The 12,882-nt window shown below is 41.0% G+C and overlaps 1 protein-coding gene across 2 annotated transcripts in view; it reads right to left on the bottom strand.

Moving 5' to 3' along the window:
- GNPTAB (N-acetylglucosamine-1-phosphate transferase subunits alpha and beta) overlaps positions 1–9,513 on the bottom strand; it is a 47,873-nt gene extending 38,360 nt beyond the window's left edge. For both annotated transcript variants that reach the window (XM_021284663.2, XM_013371977.3), the window contains exons 1-2: positions 9,268–9,513; positions 4,266–4,351 (exon numbers count right to left, since the gene is read on the bottom strand). In XM_021284663.2, coding sequence (XP_021140338.2) covers positions 4,266–4,351; positions 9,268–9,384 — 203 coding nt within the window. In that variant the 5' untranslated portion in view covers positions 9,385–9,513. The remainder of the gene's footprint in view (positions 1–4,265; positions 4,352–9,267) is intronic.
- Between the last annotated feature and the right edge of the window lie 3,369 nt (positions 9,514–12,882).

The following is a 12,882-nucleotide window of genomic DNA, read 5'->3' as shown; positions in this document are numbered from 1 at the left end:
CTACAAAGTCTTCCACAGGGGCAGAAATTCAACAGCGGGAGATCTTTCAGCCTTTCTACATTTGTTATGGGTAGTTAAATGATTGGATTGACAGTCCCTTGATTGCTACAGCTAGGACAAGAGTGTTTCAGGTTGAAGCACCTGACTCAAGTCAGCTCATTGCAAAAATACCCAACCCTCAGTCTTCTGGGCAAAGTGCACAGTTTATTTTCCCAGGCTTCACTGAAGAACATGAAATGGCAAAAAAAAAAGCCTCAACTGTAACTCTTTGTAGGATATGAGCCAATTTTGACTTCTGTGAAGCCTCTCCCCAGTTTATCATTTACAAATAACATGTTTCTGTGCAACACCACATACAACTATGTAATCTGCTACACTTAATTTTTAGCACTGAAATGCTGTCACAAACAGCTAAACGCTAATAAACTCCACAGAGGAAAGGCATTTTTGGTCAGACACAGGTACATCAATTCTGAATTAACCCTGGCATGGCAAGCTGATTCTTCATTGCCAGTGGCACTAGAGACTTACTAGTCTCTAAATGTGATTAAAGTGAACTGTGCAGATCGACTAGTCTCATTACTTAAAATTTATCCAAATACCCAGATAAATTTTCTTAATGCCTTTTTACAGCATACATTGTTTGAGAAAAGTAGTGATTATCAAACATAATAATAAAAAAACATATACACAAATTGGATTGAATACACTTGTTGCTCCCAATTAGGATCAGGAACAGTGTTAAGATTATACCTTTTTGGTCCTTGCCAAAGCTTTCTGGTTGGTTTCATGGCTTCTTAAAAAGTACTGAGAGTTTTTGAAAAGCAGGTAGTGGCACTTTGCTTTAAAATTAAAAGGGAACAGGAGAGCCACTTCTGCATTATCCTTCTCAAACACTATTTTTAATACAAAGAGTCTTTTGCAAATTGTTCAAGGTCAGAAAAGATCAAAAACTTTCTCCCTCAAATTCTGTAGGTACATTTCTCCTTTATGTAGATTTATACATTTGGCCTTCATCAGAAATACCAGCCTGGCAAACAGATTAAGCCCAAGATGAGCTGCCTAAATGGGAACACCTTTCTACAGAAAATCATCCATTTTCTCATTTGCTACTGATTTTAATGTCAGCAAACATGGACTTCAGTAAATTTCTTGGAGAGTCTCCATTTAATGAGAACATTTAACAAGTTGAGTCTTATTTGGATACTCCTTTACATTTTCCTCTTTCAAAAACATACCCATTTTTCACTTGCAAACCTAAAACAAAAATCAATAGGATCCTGCTTGAAGACAAAGCCAGTGGCACCCGGTCTCCCAGACAGGACAGGGCACCTGTCACATGCTGCCTCTTCCATGCACGTGCTTGGAAGTATTTTCTGTACCCGTGACATCTGTTTACCTGCAAGAGTCACGCTCACGGCCAAGGCTGCAGCTAGGATGATAAAGCCTCATTGTCTCAGCATCCACAGTTGCTGAAGGAATACTGCAGCCTCTGGATCTCTCCCAAGCGACTACACAGTGATCTCCAACCTTGCTGAGCCTCTTTATGAATGAATCTAAGTCTATCACGCCCTTAAGCTCCCACTGTAAACATTCCAGCCCTGCTGCCTGTTACATCTCTGTAATTACCCATCAGCTGCAACTCAAATGTTTCATTGCTATTTCCACTCCAGTATCCCTCAGCTCTCCAATTTGTGCATCTTTGTCTCTCTTCAGCCTCACTCTGCTCAACAATTAATGGCTCCCCAGTCACTGACAGCTCTCACTGTACCATACTGAAATCAGTCTGTACATTTTAAAAGCTGAGGATTTTGTTTCTCATTTTGTTTCCATACGTATTTTGGAGTTTTAAGTATGATTTGGCCATGTCCTGGAATAGCAAAATTACACTTCAGCATTTGCCAAAATGCAGAATTTGCTGGTGGAAAATAATAAAACAGTTCTCATCCAAGACTCTCATGCATGCAACTCCATTATCTAGTTTCCTTCTTCTCCCTTTTATTTTCATACCAAAACTAGCTACGTCTTTAAAAATGGGTTTGGATGAGGTGGCTTGGTAAAAAGCCCTGCAATTTCTGCTCCACTGTTTCAAGCTGCTGAAGAGCCTGGGCAATGTAAGTAGGCAGTTTAGCAGCTGATGTGATGACCTGGAAAGTGCAACAGCTGAGGTGCCAAAGAACATGTGACAAGAGGGAAAAGCAAACCAAAGCAATTGCTAATCTTCAAGGCAAAAAAAGAAGTCTCCTTTCATCTAGCAGAGAACAACATTCAATAGGTGTAACTAAGGATGCTGGCAACATCACTGTTTTTGTGTTACTCACAAAGAAGAGCTTTTGGAGTTTATAATCATGAGAAGCTTGCCCATATGCACAAGTTTGTCTACATTTTACACTGAGATTTTATTTATAAAAGTTTGTAATCCAACTGTTTGACAAGAACAGAGATGTTTTCCTGCAAAGCTCCTAAATGATAATACTACTTTAATTCGGTTGAAGGTCCATGAAAATTTCTTAAAGGCCATGCAGCTTTTACTTTCCACTAAGGAGTGGATATTTGCTTAATTTCCAAAACAACAAGCTTTTGGTTCTCCAATTCTGAATATTTAACCCTAACACTAAAATAAGAACTGATTAAAATCAACGGATACGCTAGGACCAAAACTGGAAGTCCACAATCCTCAGTTTATATATAAGCCATGTGACAACCTACATGTCATATGGATATCAGCCTTAAAAACTCCATCGAACAACCACTAGTAGAACAAATACTGCAAGAAGGAATACATTACTGCATTCAAAGTTTGATAAAAACAAACTGAATCCCTGACAAGGGACTTCTGAAAGTTAACAGATGCCTAAAAGTACATCTCCAGAAAGAATTTTTGTTGGTATTAATTTTTACAGGAAGTTGGTATCTGCACACAATATCACAACAAACCTCCCTGTTGGGCAAGACATAAGAGTATTAAAGACGTATGGGTGAAATGGAATAACTTAAGCATCCACCATGAAAACCTTAAGCTTCTCCTCAGGCATTCAATAGGTCCTCCCCAGCACGCTGAATTTTTTGCCTGTAATTCAGAGTGATCAACACTAGCTATGGAGTGTTTTTACACAAGAAAAATGAAGTAAGAAAATGCAATACAGAAACGGGAACTGACTACACCTACATCACAACAGGAAGATCTGAGATTTTGTTTTGGACAAACTCAACCATTTTATAAAAGCACTCTACTTCATTATCACCCAGTCAGGCATTTGGGTACTGACAGGAACGAACTACCATGCTTTCATTTCAGCATTGCAAAAATATGTGAACTTTAAGCTAATGATCCACATGAGCTATATCACTGTTTTCATCTGTCATTCTTCGGAAAAAGGGGGAGATGAGACTATGAAAGCGTGTATGATTCACTGACACCATTCCATGTGCTTTTACAGAGTTATCTTGCACTGGCTAAAGCATGACAAATTGATCTGATCACTTCTGCTGTCCCATGACTCAATAAAACTCAAGGCAGATTAAGCATCTGCTTTTAAGGCTGGTGTTTTTTGTTTTTTTTTTCCAGTTGAGTGCATCAACACTTAACATCAGATGATATCTCCTTAGTAGCTTCTTCCACCTACCAATTCACAGTCCACTGACTTCCTGAACAACAGACCCCACGACTATTTAGAGATGAATGATGAAACCACAAGAAGTCACATAGCAGCTAACACAACTGAAACAAATGACCCACATGACTTGGTTTCCAGCTTTCTGTGAGTGACTTCTCCCATGCACTCAGCCTTAAAAAGCTGCTTCTTACTATCTTTGCAGCTTCTCTACTAAATAGTGTCCCTCATGAGATGTCACAGAAAATGCAAGGTAAATGAAAAAATAATGTTTCAAAACACTGAAAATCAGAACTTTAAGTGCACAGCACTTATATTTTCCTCTATTAATATGGAAAACATGTCACGTCTTCCCTTTATTGTTAACATTATCACCGTTTTGACGTTTCATTAGAGATTGGATTAATTAAATCCATTTAAAATGTACACTCTCTTATATGACCAGAGCTTCCAAATGCCAAACATCTCCCAAGCTGGGAACTACATCAAAATTTTAAAAACAGTAAGTTTAAAATCTGCTGCAGATTTAGAGCCCATACAATAAGGACCTACTCAACAGTAAGTTACTTTATCTGGAAGACTTCATTTAAATATTTGAAAATTCCTGGAACAGTAAAATGTGCAATAATGTCAACTGCAAGTAAAGCTCACCGATTCTGAAAGGATTTGCCAGCAACATTGTCTCTGTATGAATCAAACATAACATGATACTGGTCTCTACTCCACTCCAAGACGACCTGCAAAGAAAAAAAAAAATAAATAAAACAAAACACTTGATGTCACCACTTTCTAAAATTAGACACTTAAATTTCTCCTTTTGAAATGTTTAGTCAGTATCAATTTCATTCAAATTGATCTATGCATTAATGCACAACTGACCAGACTTTAATTGAAACTAAGTTATTACATTGAGCCAGCAATGAGACCCAGAACTTAAGAGCACATTTGATTTAAATTAATTTCTCTGCAAAATGGGATTTCCTGTTCTATGGACACACTTTTTAAGCAACTATTCATTTAGGTTGCCTCCACCTTATCACTTAGCCTTTAAAAATTCAGGAATGTTTTCCCACAACTGAGACCTAAACCAAATATATTTCAAAACAAGCAAGAAACCCCAATCGCCCCGGCATATTTTTTCTTGTCTTCCTTTCTATTCTCACATAGGACATATTGAAGTATACACACCTCTGAAATCTGAGCTTTGCAAACAAACAGCCAGGTCAGGGCATTTCAAATTATGCCAATTGACCTGGCGACAAATTTAAAGCACAATAGCTGTTTCCTGACACTGGCGACGTCTTACGTTGCACCCAGACTAACCCAACAGCAAAGTATTTCTGCAGGCTGCAGCTTCTCTGCCATCCCCCTGCACTTCTGACCCCCGCTCCCACTTTAGCTCAACACAAGTTCACCTGACCCTGCAGTGAGCCAAGTCACGGAGCTAAACCAACAGAAAGATAAACCTTGATAAATCAGAGCACTCAATCTTCCTCTACTTGGTTCTTGGAGCAGAGGAGCCATGGTGAGAACGCACAGCTGAAGGCAGGGTGGTCTTCCCCACCTCCATCCAGCCACAAAGGCTGCTTAGATAAAACCTCAAGCTGTTCGCCACTTAAATACCCTTTGCCAGCCATCCCCATTCCTGGACATTTTCATAAATTAGCTATATGGAAAACCAATCACAAGACAATTCTTACTTCTGAAACTGCAACTTCACATTCCGTTTCCATTCTTAAGTGTACATATATACACAGAAAACAAAGGCACATAGTTATGTTTCCATTACTGACAAAGTATCTGACATCAATGTTCTTAACAGAAAAAAAAGAGACTTTTCAACACTAAAAATGGTTAATATGCTTTGATATAACAAAAAAGCATAAGTAATTTGAGACAAAACTAACACAAAACATTTACGTTGTACTCCAACATAAACTTGCTATGATACCTTCTACAGTGAAAGCCCAGTCTTAAATAATACAGTGGCATCTTATGTTGCTTCAGAGATAAAGGTGCAGTGCCTTATTTTACATGGATAAGTATGTAATTATATGTATTGGAGCGGAAAAAAGAATAGTACTTACTTTACACCACTGTTACTAGATTTAAATTTTACTATTGCTTATTTCTTATATTACAGGAATTATGATATATACAATTTCTCTAAGACATCATCAAAACCATAACACAAAGACTACCTCCCTCCCTTTTAAGATACACATCTCTATACCCTCACACCCAGCAAAGCAAATTAAAGCCTTCTGGAAAGGAGGGAAGCCCCATCATGCGCCTGGATGACAAGCACACAGAATTCCTGCCAGAGCTGCAAACAGTTTCTTTGTAACCAAGATCACATTTGTACAAGTTTATTCCTCTTACACAAAGACACATGATTTCCCAGACGAACATAACATCTCCTTCCTTAAATACTAAAGTCAAGAAGTGCTTAAAAAGAACAGTAGTACTCTTTTTCATGTACAAGTCATTATGTCCTTCTGCCAAATACACAAGTTTAATTCAGCACAAGTAGAAAGATAACCACTCAGAAACATTTGCTACAACTGATAATGATGAATTGACACACACTGATCTGCTTCTAGAAGAAATGCAGAAGTATTTGAGTAAGAATGTGATTTATTATATGAATAATATGGGTCTCTAGAAGAAAAACATTAACCATTCACACATTTGCTCTGTGCAGCTGTAACTAAAAAGCCCCAGGACAGCTCTCTTTAGAAACACGTTCAGGAAAAATGTTAAGTTCTTCCCACCTGATAGATTTTTTTTTTCCCCCTGTAACTGTTCCCTCTTGTCTCATTATCTGTGTTGCAAAAATGCCCTGAGGCTGCACTTCGCTTCAGTTTTACATACTGATATTATAAAACCACTAATGGAACACCATTAAAAAAGGGGAGTGACACCTTCTACTATGAGATACCATATCAGACAGGTGATAACAATAGCTCTGGCATACTCCAGTTATAAAACATTTTACAAAGCTGAGCAACCTACAGAAGGATGGCCAAGGAGGGTTTGCAACTAAACTGCCCTAAAACTCAAAGCTCATCTTACAACTAGATTGCAGCACTGGTTTAGCCCTTGCTACCCTATGTGTTTTTGCAGAAATGCTCCTGAATCATGCTTAATGCACTGTTATTTCATGAAGTTCAAGTTTTTTTCTTGAAACCAAGCTTTTTCTGACCTTGAGGCTGTGAGGGCATAGTTACCAATCCCAGATTATTTGCCCCAGCCAGCCATTTCTATGCCAGCATTAATATTTATATTGGCATAACTCTAAGCAAGGAGATGTAATTTTGCCTCCTACAAAAGAAAGTTGGCTCTGGGGTGGGGAGAAAGCAGAACTGCAAATTCTGCTCAGACCCCAGGATCTGATAAGCATTCCCTCACGCTTTTTTTTATGGCTTGACAGTTCCCCACAGACTGTTAAAAATGGTTGACCTGATAATTATAAGCAAGATTTCTTTGTTTCATTTTCAAAACAGTCATATATTTATTGGTTGCTGCCTTGTGGACTCTGTATTGAAGAACAGAAATGTTTTCCATTCCCACTATAGTTATCAGAAGAGGTCCAATAGTGTTTGCTCTCACAAGTCTAGCCTCTCCTAAATCCTTAAACTACCACCATTTACCAAAACACACCACTCCAAATCATAAAAGAGTAAAATGCATACAAACATCTCTCACCATGATCATTTACCATCATTGTGTAAAAAAAAAAAAAAAAAAAAAAAAAAAAAAAGTTTAGTATGTATTTCTATACAGTCATTCCATAAAGGGTGGGGGCTTTGTTGGTGTTTCGTTCATGTTTTTTAAACGTTACTGGTCACTTTTTTCTTAACATATAATTTTAAGAGTTTACTCCTACATGAATCTGCCAGTTCTTTTTTCACTAAATAGTATCCAAGCTTCCCAAATAGCTCTAAGAGGGCTGGAAACTTAACAGCAAACTAAGATTTTGAGGGAAAATAATTTTGAGCAGCGATTTTGACTGATTCTCAGTGAAATCAGCTGTAAGCTGGACAACTAACAAAGTGTTTAAAAAAAAAAAATAATCTTCAGACTTCTAAGGAACACTGAGTTTGGGTTTAAGACCTCATTCTAAAGAAATGCAAAAGCATATTCAAAGTTTCACGGCACCAAGAGGTTTACAGCAATCCAAGTCGACAATTATGTACAAGCAAGTGGCTAAAAGTACAACACGATTAATTAATTCACTGATGGCTATGAAGTGTTTCAGGAACTCGTGAACACTACAAGACAGCAGGGATGAAGTACTTTATGCAAAGAAGACGTACAGCTACACAAAATAAAGTTCTGATTGTGCCACACTTGAGGGTTTCAGGTAATACTCTTTATGGCCCTTGATTTTTTTTCTGTATCTGAAAGCAGCCATCCAAATCTAACAGGGAGAAATAAGGAAAAAAGAAAAAGAGGAAAAAAACCACACACACACAAAAAGCAGAAACTTAAGAAATTTAGGAATCAGGAAATACCAGTCTGCTTGCATTTAACACTGACATCCTTTTACACCGACAAAAATACTTTCTTTAATTCCCTGAATACTTACTATATTCTCAAACACTACACTGAAGCAGGATTGTTTTCTTCCCCTGCGGATTCTTTCATTGATGACTTCCAAAATAGATAGGGTAATATGAAGCAAAACTTTAAAATATACTATAGACCTATATAAAAATCATACCTAGGAAAAGTAGAAGTTATATTGCATCATTTACAAAATAACAGGGAAACTGAGTAATAAGCAGCGAGCAACGTCACACAAACTCTGTTGAGCTGCAGGCATGTTGGAGAAGCGACTTTAACACTTTAAACTCTGGAAAGAAGAAAGATTCCGTCACTCCCTGTTGCCATTTGAACGTCACATGCAGTACGGCCTTTAGAATAGTCAAATAAAGTAAAAAAAAAATCCAGTACTAATAAATCACCTGATAAGGGAAGTGGAAAGAATTGCACAAGATAAGAAAACACGAGCTCCTGGAGCAAGCAGATTTTTTTCAGCTCTCCATTGCCAGGGCCCGCCAAGGCTGTCACAAACCCCCTAACACCCCTTGGGGGTCACCGCACTCTTCCCTCACACCCGCCCTTCGCAGGAGAGTCCCGTTACTCCGCACGGGCGCACTTTAGGCGCCAGCCGCACCAACAAGTGCGAAGGAGATCGCCCGAGCCCGAGGGGGAGCTGCCGCACAGCTGCTTTCCAGGCTGCGAGGGATAGAGCCCGTATAGGCACAGCCGTCCTATAGGCAGCACCGCTCAACGCACCCAGACCACGGCACACGGGAGTGCTCCTGTTCCTCAGCCGTGATGATGTGCCGGAAAAAAAAAGGAAGCACCACCAACGTAAAGCACGTTTTCTCCCTTATGCCTTAAAAATACATATATATGTACATAATCAGCATTCACGCCCAAGCTACCTGCTGCAGGAACTCACTGCTCACAGGACATGACAACTACCCGGCTTCCGAAAGGCAAAAAAGCCCCGAACCCAAACGCACCCGCGCTCCCCGTGCCGTGCCTCCTTCCGCCGGCACCGCTCTGCACGGCCGGGGCTGCCCGAGGGAAGGGAGGGGAAGGCGGCAGCCTCGCCACACCGGTGCGGCGCCGTACTGACCTCCCCGAACTGCAGGGCGGAGACGATCATGAGGACGAGGCCCCCGAGGCAGAGGCAGGGCCCATACCTGTGCGACAGGCAGGTATAGGTCTGGCGCTGCAGGAGCTTTAGCAGCATGGCCCGCCGGTGGCCGCCACTGCCGCCGCCTCGCCTGGCGCGGCCCTGCAGCGGTGCGGCGCGGCCCGACCCGGCCCGGCCCGCCTCACCGCGCTACCGTGCGCCGGGGCGGGCAGCGGCCTCGCAGCACCCGCCCCGCTTCCGGCAGCGCCGCGGCGCCACCTGGCGGCGGCTTCGGGGCGGGCGGGAGGGGGCGGGGCGGGGGTGGATGCCCCGCCCCCGCGCCGCAGTGGCTCTCGCTCCGCTCCGCTCCGCTCCGCTTCGCGCTCCCCTCGGCTGTGGAGGCAGCGGGCGGGGATCGCCCGCAGACGACTCACGCAATTTCGGGGTTTTCCTCTGCCTGACCAAAGGGCCCAGCGCTATAAGGCAGTAAGGGGTCAGACTATAGGATTTTTTACTTTTTTGGCCCCTCGCTTATGACCTTGAGTGCTCAAGGCTTCAAGGTGCGTCAATGGTACCCACCTGCTGGAGGTGCTGGATTGGCCCTGTAGTTGTTTAATAAATCACCCAGATGACAAAATCCACATCCAGTGTTGTGTTTGCAGCAGGTGGGCCACAAAATACACCAGGTGGTATGAATCTGAGTGCTCTTCTAACGCCTCTCCCCAGACATTTGAAAAATGAGCTGATGCATGTGAGAACATGCACCCAGGAATGAAAAACCACGCCAGTTTCATTGTCACAATTGTGCTTGTAACTCTTCCTTTGGTATCTACTGGCTGTAGAATAAAATGTAAACGTTTTGATGTGTAACATCCTAGGTGATCTTGACATTATTTACCCACAAAACAGTACTTCTGTGTGTGTAAACACCTCTCCGGCTTTGGCCAGCAGAGCTGCACCATCCTGTCATGCTACCACATATGCTGCAAAGCAAATTTGCTTTCCCTATCTGAGAGGGAGGAGCGCTGGATATCACAAGGGTACAGTAGAACTAGATGCCGAGATTTCATTTAAGCATTTCCATGCGTGTTTCGGCAGGGATAGGTTCATCAAAAGGAAACCACCAGGCTAGAAGAAGGTTGTTCGTGGAGTTCTTCAGGAACTGTTCTTGAGGCAAAAACATGATCACAAGAAACTAGTTGGAGGCCACTAGCTGACAGCAGACTCTGCAAATCCTTCATCTGCATCAGTTTGGTTTATGCCATGAAGTTCAGCCACCTACACAGGACACTGCTGGTATCACCACTGTCAAAAGTTTAATCAGGCAAAGGCACTTCTGGTTACCAGAGCAAAATAAAATGGTGCCAGAGGCCCTCATGAGTCCATGGACGGTAGCACCTGTCTCTGTAGTCCTTTATCTCTGCATCAGAAGGTCAACTTCTAAGTATTTCTTACAACTCAATGCAGTGACTTTTCTGAGTAACAAACATCACCCACATGTTCTTATTTTTTTTCCCTGTGTAAAGTAACAATGCCTGACCATTTCCAGAATTTTGTCCTAGTATATTTACACAGTTGTGGTGTGAGAGGACTGCACCTGGCTGTACCCTTTCCTCTTGACTCCTTCTAAAAAGGGAGTCTCCATCTTCTTTGTAGCCACCCTTTAAATACTGGAGCATGGTGACAAGGCCTTCCCTAAGCCTTCTTTTCTCAAGGCTGAACAAGCCCAATTCTCTCAGCCTTTCCTCACATGGCTGCTTCCCAACCGTTTGATCATCTTTGTGGCTCTTCTCTGGACCCTCTCCAGCCTGTCCACATCTTTTTTGTATAGTGGGGACCAAAAATGAACACACTATTCCAGGTGTGGCCTGATGAAGCTGAGACATATAACACCACAGTAAAGCAGAAAATCAGTCAGGGAAAACTGAATTACTTCAAGGCCTGGATTAATAATTAGTGCAAAGTGTGGGATGATACATTTATACAGACTAATAAATACTTCCGTATAATACCAATTCACATAATCTTTATACAATCCTATAAGTTATCAGTCAAAGTACTCCAACAGATATAGACATGTAAAAAGCTACTGTGCAAATCATGATGTGACTTTATCTGTCCTTATTGTAGAATACTCATGTTCAAGGAATATATATTTTAACTGAAACAGATGCACAAAAAGGAACAACAAGATCATGCCTTCTGAGAAGACACTTAAAGATTTTGGCTTGTTCACATGACATTAATGAAGATCAGAAGTTTATTTAAACTAAATGCAATACTGTCACCTGGTTAAAACAAAACAAACTGAAAACAAGCAAGCATACAAAAAGATAAAAACAGTTTCTGGAATATATTTGAAACAGGAATAACAGAAATACCTATCAAGCCTTGAGAGAGCACTCAGCCAGCTTTTGACAGGAGACAGGACTCTATATTCCAAATGTTCCCCTATATACCCATTTTGCCATGGGTTCATACACTGTTGCCATCTTCAGTCCACCAAGGGCTTAATTATCGCATGCAACACAGAAAGGCATGATGGAAAAACAGATGAAAACAAGGCCACCCTCATCTTGCTAATTAGTTGCAAGTTACAGGGTACACATCCCTCTAACTTGCAGGTTCAAATCCCTTTCTCAACAATTTGAATCCAAGTTGCTTGGATCCTTGTGCATCTGTCACGAGAAATTCTTTCCAGCTGAAAACCATAAACCAGACGAGGGACCTTGCATCACTTTGCAGCCAGCTTTATGAGAATGTCTCTGAAAGGGGCAGGGCTCAGGCCAAATTATCTTTTTTTCACATTTTATCTAATGCATTGCTTAGGCAGCTGTCCAGGTGAGTATCTTGCTGTTGTATCCAAGAATGGGATACTTAACTTTCTTCATTTTCTCCAGTCACTGTACAGGCAAATGAAGCCAGATATTCTGATTGGAGCTATAAATTCCACTAGGTGTCAGGATATCTAAAAATTAGGAGCTGCCATTATAATCAAACATGCACTGAAGGGCCTTGCCAAATCACTATCCATGTAAACTGTTGGGCTCTTGGAATAATCTACTTCCCTGTACTTCTATTTGCATTAACTTGAAGATGCATGTAGCAGGACTTAAAGATATGCCTTCTGTGGAATATGAACTAAACTAAATAAGCAGTCAAATAATGATAAACGCACTTTATCTTGATCCTGATTTTCTGCAAGTTCACCAGCATTTTACATCTCTTAAATCTCAGAAAGCTCTCTGAATTTGAGATGTTTTTCCTACTACGGTTAGACCTTCTTTCTGAAAGGGAGTAGAAGATATTTTCAAAAGGAAAGTAATAACTACTTCTTTTAAACAGAACTGGATATCTTGTAATGTTCAAAGGCTTGAGGAAGGCAGGAGTTGCTGCTACTCTTCTTCATGTCTGCTGTGGGAAAACAACAATCACACTGTTCCTTCCTTAGAAAAGCTGAAGTATTGTGGAATACTCTCTGCAAATCATTTACATTCTAATTTAGTGGGATGGGAGAAGACTAAGAGCTAAATATCCAAGGCAATAATGTAATTATCTTTGGTTGAAGCAGAAGACCAGAAATAGTCAACTTAGTATCTCAGGTGTCTCAGCCAA

Source organism: Columba livia, chromosome 1 (assembly GCF_036013475.1).
Source record: "Columba livia isolate bColLiv1 breed racing homer chromosome 1, bColLiv1.pat.W.v2, whole genome shotgun sequence".
Classification (NCBI taxonomy): domain Eukaryota; kingdom Metazoa; phylum Chordata; class Aves; order Columbiformes; family Columbidae; genus Columba; species Columba livia.
Note: the sequence above shows the minus strand (reverse complement) of the source record. Positions and strands in the feature narration are given on the sequence as shown.